We start from the raw sequence: 22,547 nt of genomic DNA, 5'->3' as shown, positions 1-22,547 counted from the left end.
TATTATTTTCATTAATAGTTTTTATGCACACTTCTTTAACATTATTGTGTAATAATCAACATATGACTGTAATCTTTTCAGCCATAATAATGTGATACTATGTCTCTCAGAGGGAACGATACGACCATTAATCACGCAGGAATGTTAGAACGTTCGCTAAGTGCATGCTTGAGTAAGTGCAAGCTTTCTTTGCATTTTGTCGCTAACTTTTAATATCCTTCAGGTTATCCTTTATGTAAAGTGTTTCTTACATTTCTAGGCTGATAATAACAGTGCATGTGGAATACCTGAATCAAGTAGGAGCACTGCCATTGGCCCAAATATCTAAATTAGAAGTAATATAATGTTGAAAAGAAATAAAACCATAATGTGAATGTTACTCTTGTGACATTATGCCAGATGCTGATGCTCCTGTTTTATACATCATGCATCTTGTCCACAGAAGACAACTATATTATTTAACATCACACACTGGAGCTGTGTATCCCTGTTTTGATCAGTGTAACAAAGAAAGACTGTAAAGAGATGTTAAAATGCTTAAACACAGTTTCTCTGGGCCGCTGAGGAACAATAGAGCTGAAATAATTAGTTGATTAATCAGTGAATATATTATAGGTGACAGTAATGCCAAATCTCCAACAGCTTCTCACATGGAGCAGCTTTTGTATGATTTGGATAAAGCCATGTGTGACTATTGGTTCAGTGACGCTGTGAGAAATGTGTCAAGGGGGGGTTGAAACTGCATTTACAAATGTATTTTACAGGTGGAGGGTTGTGGCAAGTGGCAATGCTTTGACCCCATGAGGTCCATTTCAAATGAAGCCAGGGGCTAACAATCTGAACCAACATCAAGTTTTGTAAAATCTCTTGTTGGAATGGGTTTGAATGGCTCTGTAAGATCATATGCTGTTACAATTGTCAGAATAACACTGTCAAAGTGCAGATCTCCTTATCGATATATCAAAGAGAAATGATTGATCACACCATGTCTGTAATTCATAATTCTTCAGAGAATTAGCAACTCTCATTTTAGCAGGAAGAATTTCCCTGACAGTGCCCACACTAAATAACGTTGTAATTGAAATGTTACTTTCAAGAAAGGCTGTTGAATGATCATAACTTCAGGAGCTACAAGTTTAGTTATGTTGCCTGAGGAAAGTTCACTCTCAAAGGTTTTCTTCATCCTGCCAAGTTCATGAATGCAATTTTTAATGCTGCCTCAACATGATACTTGCATACGGGGCGATAGCTGTTGCTGTCACATTCATTGGACCTCACTTTACACATGCACCAAAAGACAGGACAGTGATTCCCCAGTTGCTGCAGTTCCTTGTTTTTGTCAAAGAAAGTAAGACGACTTTGAAAAACTGATCGTGAGGCTATTTCTTTTCTTTTTTTATTGCTTTAACTGTGAAGATTTTTATATTCTGTGCCTTAAGGCTCAAAAGTCTCATAGTTTATTTAATTATTTAATTTGATAACCTTAATAAAATGAATATCCTCAGAATGACACCAAATCCCTTTATTTCACTCATTTTCCTTAGTGTGCTTACTTTTGAAGCCCCTTTGATCAGGCTTCTGTTGTTGAACATCAACCTGCCACAAGCTACAGGGTGTACCAGCACGCAGTATTCAAGGGGTCATATTTATTTTGTCTTAAATTAGCCTTCCAATAGTTGGGAGTTTCTAGATTAATGGTGAAGTATTGCCTACAATGTGATTTTGTAGCACTGGAGTGCTTCAGATGCCTCCTGCTGCCTAAAATCAGAAGTTAGTCAATGGAGATAAATTTGGACAGGATACACAAAGTGTTGAATAATTCAGCTCTTTTAGCATGCCCAGTTCCAACAGACATCATTTGTGGATTTCAATACATGTATTGAAACAGCGTCATGTAGGGCACCAAAATCACAGCACCAAAATGTGTTTTCATGCCAGGAGAAAATATGAGATAATGGAGGAAGAACAGACGATCTCAGGCATTAACACAAGGAGTTCAGTTTCACTGCTGCCTCAAACATTTAAGTTCACAAGTTTCCAAGTGAAATTATAACCAGGGCTGGCATGCAGTGAGTGCATGTGTGTCTGTGTGTGCATGTGTGTGTGTGTTTGTGTGTGTCTGTGTCTATGTAGATATAGAAGAGGTGATATGACTGTAGCCACAGTATACAGGTCCTGTTCCCCTGGGGGACATTGTGTTCTCCCCTTCAGAGGCAGATGCTCATTTTTAATCATTTACCTTCTGCTTACGTCTGCAGCTCTATATCCCATTACCTTTAAATTATTTTTTCTCCTGATCTAAGTCAAAGGGTGTTTCATACACAAGGTCAGCTGGGACACCCAAACACAAATATGGAATTATTTTCTCACCATTGACTTCCTGGACATTCATGTAGTTGAAATAAAACAAACAACATTTCTGGAAATTTTCCAGTTTGTTCTATGTTCCCATTTTCCGTAGGAAAGTTTATTGTCCATGACCCTTAAATTGACAGAACATGCTGCCATTGACGTAGCCTGTCTGTCATCTGTTGGCATCCAGGGGCAGGTGCGAAACCCCTGCCAGTGATAGATGGCTGGATTCACTTGCATGTGCTTCTACCCTATCAGAGTTACAGTACTTGTTCTTTCCACTGCAGCCATCTTACGCAAGTGAAAGACAGTAATACGCAAGCTGGCAGTGGCTTGTCACGAAACATGACCTGACGGCTGAACTCTTTCCCTTCCTTCACTTCTCCAATCTTGGCCTCACTTTATCTGGATGCCTCACTTCTCTATGTTTCATGCACCCGTGACTGCATGTTTTGGCTCAAGAGTTTGGAGTGAGGCGAGTTTGGCTTGGGTCACTGTGGCTCAGTTCGCAGCCTGTACCTCTGTTTGCACATTAATTTTATGGCATCTTGAGCAAAGACACTTGGAAGTAACTTGACTGCAGCATTTATTTATTTATTTGTTTCTCATTGACATTTGTAGCATGTTTATTGCCTGTGAATGGACATGGACACACAACCGTTGCTCGAATGGCATACCTATTTTGATTCACAGGCAACATTGATTCTGGTCATGTTACAAAAGCTAAGTTAAAAGCGAAAATTTACTCTCTGAAAAATGTCACCAGTGAAGGTTTTTGTCAGTGAGTAAGCATGATATTTTCTCATCCCTGTTATCTATCTCTTGTTTCAATCAGCAAAGGAAGTAAATATCTTACTGACTGTCCCGTCGGCCAGGAAACACAGACTTCCTCTTTCCTCTGACACTGGATGCAAGTTACAGTACATACATTATATTTGAGAGATAAAAGTCGACTTTGCATTGCAGTTCAATGTTTGGGAAGTTACTCTGAATGTGCTTTAAAAAATAGTATCAATGACTTTATTCTGAAAGAATTTGATTAATGGCAAAGCCAACCTAGAGAGAAATGTAATGATTCTGAACATGATTTAAATGTAATTAGATTCTGAACGTGCTTTAAAAATTAGTATCAATTACTTTATTCTGAAAGAATTTGAACAATAGTAAAGCCACCCTAGAGAGAAATGTAATGAGATTAATTGCAGCTCTTTTCTACAATAGGTTCAAACCACTCACATCAAGACATGGGAAATTTTTATTATACTTTTATCAAACACACACACACACACACACACACACACACACACACACACACACACACACACACACACACACACACACACACACACACACACACACACACACACACACACACACACACACACACACACACACACACACACACACACACCACACCACACACAGTGCCTGTTTGCACTCTTGGGCATGATTCTGATGAATTGGCAGATGTACTGTTGTACCCAAGAGTCATCACCAATACCTGGATCAAGATATCTGTGGTTTTGTCTTCGTGGCATCAGATGAGCCAATGCACGATGTCCTTTAGGCACTCAATTGGATGTAGATCACAGGAACATGTGGACCAAGCAATGGAATCATACATGAACTGCCTGGACTCACTCTGGCCACATGATGCCAGTCATTGTCCTGAACCAGGGGGAAACCGTGATGCTGACACCAGTGACTAGGAGTGGGGGCAGGCACTGAATTCAACATCATCTCAGCCAAACAAAGCAAGAAATTCAATTGGCACTGACACCATAAACTTGTCTAGAAACATCATTCAGAATGGACAACAAAAAGATCATTAACAAAATTGGACTCACTTCAAGAACTGATAAAGACATGTGCAAACACGCACGTATATTGGACTGAATGGACGATTCAAAACAATATTCAACAAAATTCAAATGTGACATGCAATGTATGAAATTGGTTGATGATGTGTTGCAATGAGACATGTTGTTGATTCTGGGGACCCTTTTTTTCTTCTCAGATGATGTTGTTGATGTTCCAAAACTGACGAAAGTGAAGTCTGCCGTAATAACATGTCTGGAAAGAAAAAAAATAAACTGAATAAATAAAAAAATAAACTGAATAAATAAAATAAACAAATAAATAATCTAAGACCCCCTGCACCAGTGTGAAGTCTGTTATTTGCTCTGAAGAGTTCATCCCAGTACATTACCTTACAGCAGTTCAGGTATCACTGGAGGACTGGGTATCCCTAGACCAACCCTGACCCACCACCAAACTAGTCCTGCTGCATTATGTAACAAACAGCATCTGAGATCTGCATCTAAATGTATTTTCTGTCTAGATATAGACAACAACTTCTTACCTTTCACAGATACATGGAATTGATTTGATTCTGAATTTGCATTACCCCAGCTATATATATTGGGGAGAGTGACTGAAAGTGAATGCCTCTACTCCTTTCTGTTTCTGTTACCCGATACACATCTTCCCCCCTGCCAAATATATGTGGTATATCCAAAACTAAGATCAGGATATGGTATGGACCATGTCTCATTTTGTTTCACTTTTTATTAATGATTCTATTCTTACATAATTTCATCAAGATAATAAAAATAATGAATCATTCAATTCATTTTTATGAATTGACTACACATGGCATTGCAGAAAACATTATTTAACTATGGTGATCACCATGCAGATATAAACCACCAAAAAAAGATTCAGAATATAATATAAAGATTACAAGCTCTCTATTCTCAAGTTCTTATACACTGTTTGACTGACAAGCACATAACTGATGGATAAGTCTTCTTAGGTTTTTCCCCATAAATATACATTTCTTTGTCAAAACAAATTGCATTTTTAAATTAAAATGAAACATTAATTTTGAAGTAGAAATAAATTCAAGTATAAGGTTAATTTCTTTTTGAACAGTGGTAGAGTGTATGCTTCACATGCATGAGACTCCAGGTTCAGTCCCCGGCATCCCCCTATGGGGACACAAGTCACTGTCAACTTAGGTCAGTTCCAAGCCTGGATAAAGGCAGAGGGAAAGAAAGACAGAGAGAGAGAAAGAAAGAAAGAAAGGAAAGAAAGTTTTTTTGGGGTCCACTCAGACATGTCTATCTGTTTCAATGAGATACGTGATACCATTGCCATTTAAGTAGGCAAATGCTGCACAAATGGAAAAGCACTCTTAAACACCAAAGAGGTTTTGTATACAGTAATCATTTTGACACCTACCAGGCAGTGGTGACACTTAAAGGCTCTCAAATATCCAAACTTCATAGAGTGCCAAGCCTCCTCCCTAAATACATGACCCCTGGTTACGTAGGCTGTATATTTACATTCACGGACACTGCCTCATTCTATTCTCAATACTACTCCTAGTGTGGAGAGAAGCAGACGGCAGGGATAAAACGTTAGATAACCATAGAACCTTTAGTACAAAACTTTTAGGTTTTTCAAATTTTAAGTTTGTTGGAATTTTTGTATCTTTAATTATTTTGCTCCACTTTTGTTCTTTTCGGTATCTTGATTAGTTTATACACCTACTGAGAGCACTGAAAGACAGAAGCTGGCTATCATTTTTGAAAAATTCTTATCGTCTGTTTCACGGACGTTCTTGGTTTGGTTTTTAGCTGTAGTTGGTGTTCTAACGTGATATTTAAACCACCAGAAGCATGAGCGCCTTGGTAAAGAATCCAGTAGGAGATAGCAGCTCAAGCTTTGACCTCATCCAAAATCGTATGGAGTCAATGAGTTGCAAGATGGACAAGCTCATCAACATCCAGGAGAAAGTCCTCAATCGACTGGATGGGATGTCTCAGGACATTGATGGCATTGAAAAGGTTATGGAGAATCTGAAGGTTGACAAAAATGAGATCCATCTTCCACCTAGGATGGTCAACCAAACACAGGTCATGGGGCGAGAGGTGGGGGAGATCTGTCAGGAGATGAGCTCTATAATGTCGGTGGTGAACCAGAGGTCTGAACAGCAAGCTGAGAAGTTGGATGGTATGGAAAAAAAGGTCCTCAGCATGCAGCAGGTGATCAGCTTTATTGGGGAGACAGTGAAAAGTTTGAGAGTCATGGAGATGATGTTCAAAGGCCCAGGACTTCGCAAAGGGACAAAACTCAAAGACAATAAAGGCAAGCAAACCATGAAGAAGAAGTCATTTGAAGATGCTAACAGAGAGGTAGACAAGGTGAGACCAAGTACTGAAATTCCAAAGTATCGACCCAAGTTTGTACAGTGTGCCCTCATTACTCGCGGTTAATGCGTTCCAGGAACCACACGCAAATAACAAATTCCGCAATATAGCGACAAACTATTTATCTTATTATTTTCAGTAATTTAAAGGTTTATGAACCCTCCCCATACTGATATTAAATTATGTTTGTATTACCCTTTCCCACACTCTTATCGACTGTTTAAACCATTTCTGTGTCTCACAGAAGTACGCTGCGTTCTGAGACTCATGGAACATGGTTTTCATATTTTTCAAGTCAAGTTTCTAAAATGTATATTTCCATATATCACAGTCAATTAATGATACCTAATCTTGGTCTTGTCTATGCTCAAAAGATGCTCTATATTTTCCTGATTGACTTTTGTTTGTTAAATCTTCAGATCTTGTTCTTAGCAGAACACGTGAAAATGATCATAGTAGCAAAGATGATCGCTTCAGCTCGTGTCCTGTCCAAAAATGTGACTTGGCTTGTGTTCTAGATTCCCCAGATATTGGACTAGAGTAATTTACAATATCTGACATTCACCACAATTACAGTTGCCAATAATTGAAGAAAAAATTAGAATGTTAATTTGTAGAGATTTATGAGCAGCTGCACAAAAAATGAGTCTACTTTGCCCTTACCTTATCCCCTCACCCCAAGCAGCACACAAGATGGTGTGAGGCCAGGGGTGAGAATGTGAGTTGCCTGGTTTGGAAATTCTCTGTTTGGATGGGAACCTGCAGCATTTTGATTCTGAAAGGACTTTGACCCTCTCAGCTCACCAGGAGTCCCGTGTCAAAAAATTGTGTTGAGTTACTCATCAATCAAGTTTATCAATCAAGTTTTATTTATATATATAATTATGGAAAAAGACATTTCAAAGCGCTTTAACAGACAGAAAAACCCAACTGAACCCTCCAGAGCAAGCAAAAGCGACAGTGGCGGGGAAAAAGTCCCTCGTTGAGGAAGAAACTCCGGGCAGGACCTAAACTCTTTTGGGCGGCCATCCACATTGAGTGGAGCGAAAATAAGGACAGGGTAAGAGAAAAACAGACAAAAAGAGAAAGAGAGTGGCAGATAAAGTCAGTGTCTTTATGGTTGCAGTTTAGAGATTTGATGCAGGTGCTGAAGTGGGGACGGGAAAGTCAGGCTGCCTTCCCCAGTGGGTTGTTGCCTTCCATACATGTTCCCAATCATATAGTAGGTAAATTCAAGGCACAATTACAGCTGCATGGATGACTGTATGGTGACACTGAGGAAGAAAGGTAGTAGGACCCCAGATGATGGATAGATGAGGGGTGGTACTGGTGGGCTTGGAGGAGCAGGTCCACAGCGGATGGTCCACAGCTGATGGACAGAAGAGAGGTGGAACGGTAAAGTGACACAGAGGAAGAAAGGCAGCAGGACCCCAGCCGATGGTTAGGTGAGGGGTGATATTGGTGGAATGGGAGGAGCAGGTCCACAGCGGATGGGCGGATGAGGGGTGAACCTGAGAAAACCTGTGAGGACGTAGAGCACAGAGACACCAGGGAAGAAGTTGAGTTAGTAGGGTGTGATTGGAAACTCAGAGAGAAAGGTCTGAGAGGAGGAGGAGTGACAGAGAAAGTCAGAGAAGAAGGAGGAGAGAGGAGCTCAGTGAGTCTGGATATTGAGTCTCCAGCAGTGTCGGTCTATAAGAAAAAACCCCCAAAAACTTAGCAGTCTAAGCTTCCTTAATTGTAATATTTTTGACAAAGAAATGTTTTAAGTCTAGTCTTAAATAATGAGAGGGTGTCTGCCTCCAAACTGAGGAATGGAGGTGGTTCCACAATAGAGGGGCTTGATAGCTAAAGACTCTAGCCCCCGTCCTACTTTTGTAGATTCTGGGAACCTGCAGTAGTCCAGTATGTTGAGAGCGTAATGCTCTGGATGGATTATATGGAACTAAAAGTTCCTTCAGATAGGACGGTGCTTGGCCATGAAGGGCTTTGTAAGTGAGGAGGAGTATTTTAAAATGTATCCTAGCTTTAACAGGAAGCCAGTGCAGAGAAGCCAACACAGGAGAAATATGGTTTTGGGTACTGGTCCTGGTCAGAACACAGGCAGCAGCATTCTGGACTAGTTGAAGTGTCTTCAGCAACTTTTTGGGTCAGCCTGAAAAAAGTGAGTTACAGTAATCTAGTCTGGAAGTGATGAAGCGATGGATTAATTATTCATTTGCCCCTTTCTCTGGTTTGTCTCCCTGAATCTCTTTAACAAAGCACTTGCAGGCATTTGTGGATGCTGGTGGATTTATTAGTGTCCAGTACAAGTCAGTGAGGACATTGTGTGATTTACATCACTCGTTCGTAGTTTGATAAATGGCCCATCGTAAACTGTTATTGGTAGTGCTGCTGATAATGCTGTCACGGCATCTCACAGCATGCCAGTAAATGTTTGTAACATGGTATGTATTAAATAAAATATACAGTAGCTGCATATAAGCGGATGAGGTTTCCTCTGTGATCTGCAAGCAGAGAACAGAGTCACCTGAGTGAGTGTGTTTAAAATAAGGCAGTATTTTTTTTCAATTAAATTAACTAATCAAATACAAGCCTATTAAAATTTTAGAAATGTTTTTTTTAATATCCTGATTATAAACAAGTGCTAAACAAAATTTCAAGGAGGTTCTATGGCTGTTGTTTTATGTGTCAGGTGGTTGCTCCATCCTCCTCCACCTCTAGAGGTGTGAGATCTTTCATATAGGCCCTATAATTTGGTCTTTCCACATACTACCTAATTTCTTAATCAGTGTTGAATGCCTTAAAACATTGCTATTGCTGGAAAAACACTGTGATGAAAGATCCCCTTTGCTGTGTATGTGTTGAAAGCATTCATTGAACAAATGAATGGCACAAACCGACTCACACACCATTTAACCATGACCAGACTGTGAGTTTACTCAGCAGAGACATTTGAACAACAGCTCACAGCTTCTAATAATTTCCACTCATGCTCTACATTACATTCCACTGTAGAGTGACACAAGTGATAAACTATAAATTCACTGACTTGCAGCTGTCTACCTATCTGCCAGGAATAATCAAAGGAACATCACGTCTGTACATGGTGACCTGGAATAAATGAAAATATGTAACATGAATATTTAGTCCTTTTGTGAATGCTTTGTACTTCTCAAATTTGCGTTTTATTTGCTGTTTTGTGTTTTCATATGATCCTAACTTCATAATATTAACCTGAAACAATCCTTTTTTGAAGTATTACTTCATTGTTGGTCCATTTTCATGCTGAGTGTTTTATTTGTGACTTCATAATGTCTTTTTGTAATATTAATTCTCGCTATTTCCTATGTCACATATATCCTGTGCATGCATATTACCCTACTAAGCATTGCCCTTGTTTTTTGTTCAACACCTATCTCTAATAAAGCCAATAAAAGAAATCAAGAGATTACCACTGCATCAACTCTCTAAAGCCTCTTCACAGGATAAAACTTTGTGGACCAAAGAATTTCCTTGCCTCTCAAAAGTGTGGGAAATTTGCAGATTTATTCTTTGAAAACAAAATGTGTGTTTTTATTACAATAAGAAACTGTTTTCTATCTTATTTTTCATTTCTGTCTTCAGGCTGGTAACTCCACCATTCATTTAGATAAGAACAGAAATACTAAATGATAAAAAAAAAAGTGAAGTGTGACGATGAAAACGGAATGAATCAATTAATTTTCACTGTTTTCATTGTTTTTTATTTGCATTTTACAGTTGAAGGATCACAAAGGTAAAGATGGGACAAATAAGACAAGTTTGAGGCCTAAAGGCCTGAAAGCTCAGAAGACGATGAAGGCACCAGACATAACAGGTGATGACATCAAGAAACTGTTGCTACAATTAATCCAAAGCAATAATCAACATGTTATACATTATGAAAGGCATCTTAAAAGTTTGTATTGGATGTTTTATAGAAAGAATCCCCCTGAAGAAGGAAGTGTTGCTTCTCAAAGAAGGACACAACCTCAACCAGGAAAATCCAGAGAAATCAGGTCAGCAACTCACACCTGGGTGTCTGGATTTGGAGACCAAAGCGGCCCCCAAAAATCAACCATGTGATGCACCTGCAAGCCACTTGATGGATAATCACCATGGAGATTCCCAAATGGCTGTTGTCGATAAACAAGATTTTTCCTGTTTTGGTAACAAGGAGGTATCTGGGGAAGGAGTGCAGGAGAAAATTTCAGAGAAGGAACATGATTCTGCTGTGGAGAATTCAGTGACAAAGAAAGAAACAGAGCTCTTCATGTCAGAAGTAAAGAAAGAGGAGGGATCAAGCGTGGAAAAGTTCCCTGCTAGCCTCAAAGATGAAAAGGCAATGACTGATATGAGGTAATCTATTTAATGTGTACTGACTCATTGGTAAGGCGATTACATTATTGCAAAAACTGATCAGAGAAATTGTCACCAACTATTTCAATAATCAATGTAATTTGTTACACAAAAGTATAAAAGATCTGTTAGTTGTATTAAAGGAAGCAGTTTTGAGTTGTAAGACATGATGAAGATGATAATGATGTCATGTACTGTATATTATAACAGCTAACTACAGTTTCCTCATGTTTTTAGGACAATGATGCAGTGTCCACCTTATAAAATGGAAATACTGAATTTAATCTCTGATTATCTAAACCTATTGAATTCAGTGCTTGGTTGCATTGAGGCTCATTGACTACTATGGATTCTGTTATATTTTAGAGTTCATACAAAAATTTTCATTGGAAATTCAAATGTATCCAGTTGTCTACATGCTTGATTGATATTGTGAAAAAATATTTATTTGTAAAAAAAAAAAAAGAGCCACATCATTGAAAGGTCACAGATGTGTGTATTTCTTTTTTTTTTTGGGGGGGGGGGTATTAATCTGCACCTTTATTCTTTATTATCTAAAATGTGTACCAAAAAGTACACAAGATGTCATGAACCCCAATGAAAATAAATACAATTTCTATAACTTTGTTCCACCAGTGATGACCACAAAGATGTCCCCCCATCTCAGAAGACAGAGCAGGACCAAATGTCAGAGGTCGGCAGCACATGCTCAAAGTCCTTTCTGACTGAGGAACATTTGGTTATGGAGGATGACGCAAAAAGCCCTTTGGTGGAAGAGGAAAAGTATGAGGAAGACAATCAAGACGGCTGGGCCATTTTCAGGGCGGATGGCGTTGAATTCCAGTTAAATCTAAAACAATGCTTAGAGCGAGAGAGAAAGAACAATGATGAAGAACATGATGTAGAAAAGGAGGATGACAATATACAGCAGTACTTTATTGGTGAGTTGAGAAAACTCAAAACAATTAATGAAAGGACATTCGAATTTTGACAAATTTACTTTTACTTAACACAGATTTAGCCAAGACTTTTGAACCAGTTTTCTAGGCTAATCATGTGTCTGCTTGCATATGTATATATTATAACTATATAATATTAAACTTTTTAGTCAGTATTCCTGACAGGTTTACACTGATAAATAAGCCAATAGTAATGTTTTTATTAAAAATTATAATTTTTATTATTATATAATTATAATTATTTTATCTTTTGGCTGAACAGTACAATGACAATACACATGCAAAAATATATATGGAATTAATAGTTTCGTAACAACAACAACAGCAACAATAACAACAGCATCAGCAACAGCAACAACAACAATAATATTGTAATATCGTTGACAGTCGACCAAAGGGTACTGTCACTGTCAAAGGGTACTGTCACATTTTGAAGACTGTTATTTTGAAGAGTATTTTGAAGAGTATTGTGCTGCCTTTAGAACACTATCTGAAAAAAATTTGGATCAAGACTGTTGCAATATTACATAGAAACATAACTATCATTTGATTTATCGATCTTCAGTATAAAAAGAATAAATATGCCTAAACTCATGCCATGTACTTTTTTTGAAACTTCACTGCTGCTGTAGATCCAAGCTCCTCACATTTTTCATCACTAATTGAAATTCATTTTTGTTTGGTTCCTCTTCCACACTCAGACACCGCTCCTCCACCAGAGGCTCCTTTCAAGCACCGCATTGTGTCTGCCAAGCCCAACCAGATCATCAACTTCTACACTATCAACTGGCAGGAGGTCCTGGGCGGGTAGGGCGCAGGGCTTTTTAGATCTTTGTGAAATGTGTTGAAAATCAAAGCTTTGAATGAGCAGTTAATCTGCCACAGATGAAAGGTAGTGTGAAGGAGGTTCTTAATTCCCATGACAACCAATTGTGTAACTCCCCCTCCTCTCCCCTGGTTCATAACTTACGTGTCACGGCAGCTATTTTTACTTTGGGACTGAGTGGAATGTGAAACTGTATCCCTGGTGCCAGCTGGAAGCTAATCACTATGTGTTAATCCAAGTCTTCTAAGAAGAGAAGCAGCCCAGCTCAGATTTAATGAAATAATGTATTAAGCACTCAGTCCTGCAGTAAAATGAAGAAAGATCAGGTTTTGATTGGTCATGGAAAGATAACACCCTATCCTGACTGGTTTCACAACTACTTCTGACATTACGTGTGATTTGAAAGTGAATATAAATTAAATAATTTCCTTTCCCTCTTGTCAAGGGGCCGTTTTGGCCAGGTGCACAAATGTGTCGAAAACTCTTCCGGTCTCACTTTGGCAGCAAAGGTCATCAAAGCCAGGAGTCTGAAAGAAAAGGTAAAAGCTTCTTCTCCTGTGTTTTGTGGAAAACTAGTCCTATTTTGATCTTAGAACAACAGTCGGACGGATGTTATAAAAAGCAGAGGCTCAGAAAGAATTTTTAGTGCATACTAGATCACTGGAAGGCCACTTGAAACAGAAGCAGAGGAAATAATTCTCACCTAGGTGAGAAATATTTGACCTAGAAGAGAAGATGCATTGTCTCGAAGCAGAGAACAGCTGAAACCTCTCGTGTGTGTGTGCTCGCTTGTCCATGTGTATCTGTGCTCATGTGTCCACGGCCGTCTATGTCTGTGTCTGTCTATCTGCTCCTGCATCTGTCTGTCTGCGCCTGTGCTTTTGGTAGGAGGTGGTGAAGAATGAGATCCAGGTCATGAATAATTTGGACCATGCCAGCCTGATCCAGCTCTATGCAGCTTATGAGTCAAGGAATGACATCATCCTTGTACTTGAATAGTATGGTTCTTTTTTTTATATATATATATATTTTTATGTCTTTCAAAATAGCTTAAATAGTAGATAGTTGTTTTCTTTAGCTTTAATGAAGAGTTACTTCTATATTCTATCTTGGGAAATTTTATTTATGAATTTAGTACTTATGTATTTCTCCATGATGCTTAGAGATAACTGTGTTAACATAAAACAAAACTCTTCTTTTAAATCTTAGTGTTGGTGGAGGGGAGTTGTTTGACAGGATCATTGATCAAAACTACACCTTAATGGAACTGGATGCTGTGGTGTTCATCAGGCAGATCTGCGAGGGCCTGCAGCACATGCACAAAATGTATATCCTGCACCTGGACTTAAAGGTAATAGGAAAAAGGAACTCACATTTGTTGTTGTTGTTTTTTAACTGGTCCAAGCACTTTAAAATTTTCTGTTTGCTGGTAATTTCAGCCAGAAAACATTCTGTGTGTGAGCAGAGTCACCAATAAGATTAAAATTATCGACTTTGGTCTGGCTCGAATGTGAGTACCACACTGACATGTTTTTTTTCTACTGTTGTGTGAATGCAAAAGGTAATTTGAATTACATTCCCCATGTAGATATAAACCACAGGAAAAACTGCGAGTGAATTTTGGTACTCCAGAGTTCCTCGCTCCTGAAGTCATCAACTACGACTTTGTGTCATTCAACACTGATATGTGGAGTCTCGGCATCATCACCTACATGCTGTAAGTAAACACCCACACGTTAAAAATAACACAAGATATTTACAGTACATGGTCATCCCACACTGGGAATTTGCATACACAAACACAGAAATAAAATGTGAGTGACGATCTGTCTCTTCCGGTTAGTTTGAGTGGTCTCTGTCCATTCCTTGGTGATGATGACAATGAGACTCTGAACAACATCTTGGGCTGTAAGTGGAGTTTTGATGAGCCGGAGTTTGTGGATACATCTGAAGAAGCCAAAGACTTCATTTCCAGGATGCTTATCATGAATAAAGGGTATTTATAAATTTGTCATTACTTTTTGTATGCTGACGTAGACATAGATTTTCTTTAGTAAGATTTATCATTGTGTTTGTCATCAGCTGGAGAATGGGGGCTACGGAGTCTTTAAGACATCCTTGGCTATCTGACCCTGTCCTTCATCATCGCCTTCACACAAAGGTAGAATATGCAACGCTTCCCAGCACTGATCAAGAAACTGAGCGAATGCTCAATGTTACCAGACTTGAATGAACCAGATTAAAATTAGGGAAAAAAAGGAAAAAAGTAAGGAGGTCTCTGAACCTCAAATGCTAGTAATTTGAATAATATTGTTGTCGTATGTAGTAGAGAATTGTCACAATGTATGTATCTGTAAATAATGAAAATCCACAAAGAAACAACATTACTGGACAGATAAAACCCAGATTTTAAGTGTTATTGTTTTTGATCCGTTTGATATGATTAATAATGGAAAGTTTTTTCCATAGAAAACAATGTGCAGATCACGAAGATCATCGTGTGTGCCCACAGCTGATAGTTGAGGTCAGTCTGTTGTATATTTATTTTTCTTTTGTTATTATTCTTTACTGAAGTGTTCAGCCCTCGCAGAAATGCTCTCAAAACAGCCACAGGGGGGAAGCAAGCATCACATTTTGTGCAGGATTGCTCATGGGGAAGAAAAGATCGAGTACCTGCTTAACTGAGATTGAAACTTTCCATTCTTATTTTGTTTCCAACAGTATTGGGATGGCTCTGGCTGTGGCATCTTTAACAAACCAACCTCCTGTACATGTAAATTACTTAATTTAAAATTCCTGCACCTGAAGCATGGACTAAGTATTATAGTGTACTATGTACAGTATATATATGTATATGTACCAGTGTGTGTGTGTGCTGTGTTTGTGCGTTCTTAGATGTATACAGATAAAAACTGTTTTAGTATTAGATTTGCTGTAATTTTTTTTAGTACTTTATTGTTAAATTGGCATTTGATACTGTTTTATGACAGAGTTTTGAATTTTTAAACATCCTTTAAAACTGTTTACTGCAGTTTAAAACTGCAGCTAGCTGCTTCCTGTTTATGCAGGAAATTGGTAGCTACTTTGTCACTTTGTATTGATGTGATCTTCTGACCAGTGTTGTTGGTTCTTCTGCCAGAGGCACAAGAACGTGTCGGGAGTACAAATGAGAGGAACCAGTATGACAATTAATTAGAATACTGAGCAAGAAATGTGTTACAGTTTACTATCACCTTTATAAATATAAAATTTATGGAGTCCCTTTAAACCATTTAGACATTATTCAGTGGGGGCACAGGTCCCTAGCACTAACAGCAGCATGATTGTTGTTGTTTTTTGCTTTAGAAGAAGAAGACAAGAAGATGTTTGTACAGTATTTTTTTTTATTTTAAAGCCTTTCATTCATTATAATAGGAATAAATATAATGCATTCGATTTATATAGCACTTTTTTAGACACTCAAAGACGCTTTACAGGTGGTCCATTCTTCATTCATACTTCGTGATGGTAAACTACATACTGTATGTAGCCACAGCTGCCCTGGGATAGACTGATGGAAACGTGACAGCCAATCTGTGTCAACGGCCTCTCTGCTCACCAACAGAACAATCACGTACTTTCATACATCAGTGAGTCCCTGGAGTCACTGGAGGCAAAGAGGGTAAGATGTCTTGCCCAAGGACACAAGGGGAGCGGGAGTAGGAATCAAACTGCCAATCCTACAATCGTTGGACGACCTGCTCTGCTAACTGAACCACTGCCACCACTATCTTATATTTGAACAGGTCTTGCATTCACATGCAAATCAGTGGAACATTGTGAAACTCACAGGATGGAGCTCAACTTTGTATTTGTGACAACGTCAAACAAACACAATATTTTATGGATTTTTTTGTTGTTGTACATTTTGCTGAAGTGCAAAAGTGTCTACTATGTCTTCGACAACACTAATCAGTCATTAAATGCCTGCCTCATTTTCATGCATGTGATCTATCATCCCCTGTCTTAGACATTTTAAAAATTGTTTGTAAACTGAATGAACACTAAATCGTTTGTTTCTAAATTAAACCCAAGTCCTACTCTCCCTGTCTGCACTGAACAAGTGAAATCTAATAAAAACATGTTCAAACAAGGCAGTCAGAGACTACAACATCCTGCGACACCCCTGAATTCAAAATTTTACCCTGACCTACACATTTTTGTGCCTCTGGCTTCTTGAAAATGTTGCTTTTTGTTTTGTGATTATATCTCATCAGGTTTCAGAGATGTGTACCTATAAAGGTATAAAAGTGAAAATGTGATCTTGACCTGGTATTTCAAGGTCAAGGTTGTGACCTAATTTTCATCCCCTTGCCTCCCTGAATATAACACCTCTCCTTGTCTTTCTAACTTATCCGGTTACTGAGTGTACAAACTGTTGGAATTTGACCTTGATCTAGTTTTCTCAAGGTCAAGGTCATCATCTTGTTTTCATCCCCTTTGCAGCCCGAGTAATGTGCTTTTTGTTTCATCTTTTTATCTGCAACGGTTGTGAAGATGTTTGGTGGATGGACGGACGGATGGACGGATGGATGGACAAACACACAAACACTGACATTTACAATACATCACCGCTTCAAGGGATGTAATTATCTTTTCTTATCCTCTTTCACGGCCCCGTTCAACTGAGGCATTGATAGGCATTGAGATAGATGGTGATGTGCTGTTGTTTACCAAAAATAATAGGCATGATTAAATGACTATTTATAGCAATACAATAGTGGATGGTATGAATTCAAAGCATACAAGGCAGTCAGAGACTGCAACATCCTGCGACTTACCCTGACCTACTTCAACGGTAGGTCAGTGTACCCTGAAAGTAGTACCTGACACGTGCATAGTTTTGACCTTTTAGGGTGGGTCAAAGCTATGCACTAGTTTTATACATAGATTAAAGCTTGTGCTTTGTGACAAAGCACAAGCTTTGATCTATTGTCTTGCACTGGCCTTCTCACTCATCTTTCTGTCTTATCCGGGTCCTGAGTGTACAAAAGTTGAAATTTGGCCTTGACCTAGTTTTCTCAAGGTCATCATCTCATTTTCATCCCCTTTGCCAAACACCAGCTTGCGTTGTGTTGTTGTTCAAGACATTAGACCATAGCTTGCGTTGCTGTGGCTAAGATCACATTCTTCACCATCAGTTTCTCAGCAGGAAAAATGAATGAGTTTCTTTTATCCTGACAAGATCATAGACAAAGTTCTTCTGTCACATTTTCTTTTCCACTTGTACAAATATGCTTTAATGTTTCAATAAAATGCCTACAGACATTATCATTTTGAAAAATCTGGAGATGCAGAATTATAAGGCTTAAGTGCAAAAAAAACACACTAAACAAACAAAATTCAACACAAATGAACATCTGAAGGGTATTTTTGATCACTGAGAGTCAGCATAATATTTCACAGACAAGTTGCAAAAAATTTGGCTCTGCATAAAGAATTTATTGTTGTTTCTACATTGATTTTTATGTTATACCACCAATTTTATCAATCAATCAATCTATCAATCAATCAATCAATCTATCAATCAATCAATCCAGTTTTATTTATAAAGCACTTAATCATGGGAACTGACATTTCAAAGCGCTTTAACAAACAGAAAACCCAACCGTACGCTTCAGGTTAAGTGACTGGTCCTACCTTTCCCGTAGTGTGTGAGTGTGTACATGCGTGTTTGTCGGTCTCTGTGTGGCTCCACAGTGCACTGGCGTCGTGCCCGGATTTTCCCCCGTCTCACGCCCTCACCTTACAGAACAAGTATAAGCGACAACGGCAGGGAAAAATTCCCTTGAGGAAGAAACTCCGGGCCCAAAAAGTCAGGGTACTGCCAAAGGTGGCCATCCACCTTGACCGGTTGAGTGGAAAGAAATACAATGAAGATAAAGACTGGGTAAGAGAGAGTCAGAGAGAGAATGGCAGATAGGCCAGATAAAGTCACTTTATGGTTATAGTTAGGCAACTTGATGCAGGCGCTGAAGTGGGGACAGGAAAATAAGGCTGAATTCACCGACTCCTAGGTTGTTGTTTTCAAAACATGTTCCCCATCATGTAGTTGGTTAATTCAAAGCACAATTACAGCTGCATGGATGACTGTATGGTGGCACGGAGGAAGAAAGGAAGCAGGACCCCAGTTAAGCTAAAACTGACTTCACTGATTCTCCGCAAATAATCAACATCCTTCCAGTGTCCAAACCTGGGGAAAAATCTACTCTAAATTTCAGCACTGATGCAGTAATACCTGTTGATGCAGTAAAATTGATTCATCGATGAATAATTTAGTGCAGGGTTGTTCCATGGGCCAAGGAAGAATCCATTGAAGGTCACATATTATACAATTTTTAATTACTTTCACACAGCTGCCAGATGCCCAACTACATTGTATTTGAAATGCACTGCCCCAAACTGATCTGAGTTCAGTAATATCTTCTATTAAAAATTAATTAAATGAGCTCCCTGTCGTAATACTCTGTTTGTCTGGGCTGGCCATTATAAATGGCATATACAGTAAATGGACAGGAAATGGTAGGAGCTGTGTCTCCTAACAATCATCACGGACAATGAGAATCATGGTTACAATCCTGGATAATTTCATAGAAATGCATTCCATTTCCATTAAATTAGCAACAGGTAAAGATCATACATAACAAATATACAGATATTAAATTTCATTTCATATATAAAAAAATTATACATTGGTAAAGGACTGCACCAAGGACCAGCTCTGAGCCCCTTCTTGTTTGCTATGGTGATGGATTGGATGACAGATGAGGTTAGACAGGAATCCCCATGGACTATGATGTTAGCAGATGATGTGATCTGTAGTGAGAGTAGGGAACAGGTGGAGGAGAAGCTAGAGAGGTGGAGGTTTGTCCTGGAAAGGAGAGGAATGAAGGTTAGCCGCAGTAAGACAGAGTACATGTGTGTGAATGAGAGGGACCCAAGTGGAAGAGTGAGGTTACAGGGAGAAGAGATCAAGAAGAAAAGAAAAGAAAAGAAAGGTGAAAAGAAAGGTGTACAAAACTGTGGTGAGACCAGCGATGTTGTTTGGCCTAGAGACAGTGTCACTGAGGAAAAGACAGGAGACAAAGCTGGAGGTAGCAGAGATGAAGATGCTGAGGTTCTCTTTGGGAGTGACCAGGAAGGATAGGATCAGGAATGAGTACATCAGAGGGACAGCACATGTTAGAGGTTTTGGAGATAAAGTCAGAGAGGCCAGACTGAGATGGTTTGGACATGTCCAGAGGAGAGATAGTGAATATATTGGTAGAAGGATGCTGAGTTTTGAACTGCCAGGCAGGAGGCCTAGAGGAAGACCAAAGAGGAGGTTTATGGATGTAGTGAAAGAGGACACGAAAGTAGCTGGTGTGAGAGAAGAGGATGCAGAAGACAGGGTTAGATAGAGGCAATTGATTCCCTGTGGCGACCCCTGAAGGAAAAAGCCGAAAGGAAAAGAAGAAGAACGTAAAGGAAATAACAATAATAATACTGTTTGTAATTGGGAGTTTTAAAAGCTTGAGAAAAAAGATATGTTCTTAGTCTGCTTTTAAAAGTCGACAATGTTGTGGTAGACCTAACATCAATACAGCGGTGAAGCTAAAAGACTAGCCAGTAATCCTGCTGCTCCGCTGTTTATTCTGGGGAAATTTAACACTTGTAGACAGGACTGTGTGTTGCCATCACTCCAACAGTACGTTGACATGTAGAAATTCCAACAGGAAGGGGAAATTTCTTGGACTCACTCAACAGGAATATCAACTGTACATTCCCTACAGCCATAGTCGCCACGAGCAGCAAGCCCCACTAACTTGCCTGTCCACGATTGCTCTGTGTGACCTTGTTAATGTTTCCTTATTTGTGACTGTTAGAGTCGCCAACTTGTCAAACTCTGGTTGGTGTTCTGTGGAGAGAGTCCAACCCTCCAATTTGCAAGGTGGTCAGTGTGGGAACCAGATTGAAGTCAAAGTATGATTCTGAATTATTTTTCTCTGTTTCTGTTTCTGGTTTCTGGTTAGCTGGCAACACGGTGTTGCTGGGTTAGAGAGCCATTAAATCCTACTGACAAGAATTTTGTTGTCATCTTCCGTACTGCGCAGAAGTAATTAATATTAATGTCAGAGGCTTTTATTTGATAAACAATGATGATGGCTGCCTGCGACCCATGTCCTGTTTGCAGTGTCCATATAGGAAGTGGTTGACAAGACGCTGAATATGTGGAACAAGAACATAACCCGAACAGTGTGATGACCACCTTCTCACACCCTGCGGTCTCAAAATGGCTGCTACTATCATAGGCAACAGCACCGCCATCCAGGAGCTGTTTAAGCACATCTCAGAGCTGTTCGCCGCCATGTTCCGCCACAAGGTCTGCCTGCACTGGTACAGTGGCGAGGGGGTGGAAATCACCCAAAAGAAACATGAACGGCCTGCTGCCCAAATACCTGTGATACCAGGAATGTCATTGCCGAGGAGAGCGACTTTGAGGAAGAAGTGGCTTAATATCTAGGATGACGCAAATGCACCTCATGCTTTCTCATGGACTTGGATGGTACCACATTTAAAGACCTCTGTTAGTTCTGTTTCATGCTCTGTTGTTCATAAAATGGTTTGCTTTGTTAGCCAGTACAGAAAAAAAGTTTTGTTGTTTAATTTTTTTCACCATGAATTATAGCCAATAATGTAAATAGTTAAACTCAGTGAATTTCACAATGTACAAACAGCACTATTCCATTCTTACATTGATGTAACCTTTATGCTGGAAAGGTGAAAAACAATGTTATTATTGATATCCACCAAGGTCACGCTTGGCTTTACTTTGTGCAACAACAAAAAAAATAAATTTGAAGAAACATGATGCAATGTCCTCTACTTGAGCTGAAAATAGAGTAAATGAGCATGATGGCATACATACAATTTCAGTTAGGAATGCAGTGCAGAAGCTGTTTTAAGAAGAATGTGTCGAACAAGAATCAGAATCGATTTGAACTATTTCAGAGCTATGAATGATTTAGAGACTTTTATGGACCTATGGTGTGTCAAAGGTGTCTCATGTTCCGTGTTAAATGAGGTGGTCATGTTCACTCAGTGTTTGGTTTAATTCAAGTATATTTTGCCCACATGTCATATGTGGACAAAATATAATCTTCAAGAGAGAAAGAGAGAGAGAGAGCGAGAGAGAGAGAGAGAGAGAGAGAGAGAGAGAGAGAGAGAGAGAGAGAGAGAGAGAGAGAGAGAGAGAGACCTGATTTTTAAAACCACTTTATTAATAAAAGTAAAATTACGAAATAATCATGCTGACACAAAATCCAAAAAAGATTCACGTAAATAGGATAATACTGTGCGTTTTCTGAACAAAGAAACCTTTTAACATTTATCAAACAAAAAGAAAAACAGACAAAATTTTATAAAAAAAAAAAAAGATCACTTCTCCACAATCATCTTTCCCACAATCCAATCCAATCCAATCCAAACTTTATTTGTTGAGCACTTTACCACAACAGCAGTCGACCAAAGTGCTGTACAGGCGAATGAATAAAAAAGAACAAACATTATAGATAATAGTCAAAATGGTTCAAATATTATAAGTAAAATTAATCAATTAAAAACATAAAACATAAAATATGGATAAAAACAAAAGCATATAATCAGAGCAATAAAAAGTAAGATAAAATAAGATAAGACAAAGAAGAGAAGAGGTAGGTCTTCACAAGAGATTTAAAAACAGACAGAGAAGAGGCCTGTCTGATCTGCTGAGGCAGATTATCGTGTCTTTTATTTTAT

At 38.8% G+C, this 22,547-nt stretch overlaps 1 protein-coding gene across 2 annotated transcripts; it reads left to right on the top strand.

Moving 5' to 3' along the window:
• Positions 1-5,758: 5,758 nt before the first annotated feature.
• On the top strand, positions 5,759-19,264 carry mylk4a (myosin light chain kinase family, member 4a). Of its 2 annotated transcripts, XM_068341345.1 has the most exons (14): positions 5,759-6,560; positions 10,329-10,425; positions 10,529-10,946; positions 11,583-11,887; positions 12,607-12,712; positions 13,177-13,270; positions 13,620-13,729; positions 13,941-14,082; positions 14,171-14,241; positions 14,320-14,448; positions 14,575-14,727; positions 14,814-14,892; positions 15,201-15,255; positions 15,453-19,264. In XM_068341345.1, the coding sequence occupies exons 1-13, from the start codon at positions 6,036-6,038 to the stop codon at positions 15,252-15,254; spliced, it is 2,283 nt and encodes a 760-aa protein (XP_068197446.1). In that variant the 5' UTR covers positions 5,759-6,035; the 3' UTR covers position 15,255; positions 15,453-19,264. The 2 variants fall into 2 exon arrangements, with proteins under 2 accessions (XP_068197446.1, XP_068197447.1); XM_068341346.1 differs by lacking the exon at positions 15,453-19,264 and having other exon boundaries at positions 15,201-15,444.
• The last annotated feature ends 3,283 nt before the right edge of the window (positions 19,265-22,547 follow it).

Source organism: Antennarius striatus, chromosome 18 (assembly GCF_040054535.1).
Source record: "Antennarius striatus isolate MH-2024 chromosome 18, ASM4005453v1, whole genome shotgun sequence".
In the NCBI taxonomy this organism is placed as follows: Eukaryota; Metazoa; Chordata; class Actinopteri; order Lophiiformes; family Antennariidae; genus Antennarius; species Antennarius striatus.
This window is presented reverse-complemented; position numbering and strand designations above follow the sequence as displayed.

Coding starts and splice junctions, on each gene's coding strand:
- mylk4a (XM_068341345.1), top strand. CDS start 6,036: ATGAGCGCCTTGGTAAAGAATCCAGTAGGAGATAGCAGCTCAAGCTTT. Junction 10,947..11,582: donor AAGGCAATGACTGATATGAG/GTAATCTATTTA, acceptor TTGTTCCACCAG/TGATGACCACAAAGATGTCC. Junction 13,271..13,619: donor CCAGGAGTCTGAAAGAAAAG/GTAAAAGCTTCT, acceptor TGCTTTTGGTAG/GAGGTGGTGAAGAATGAGAT.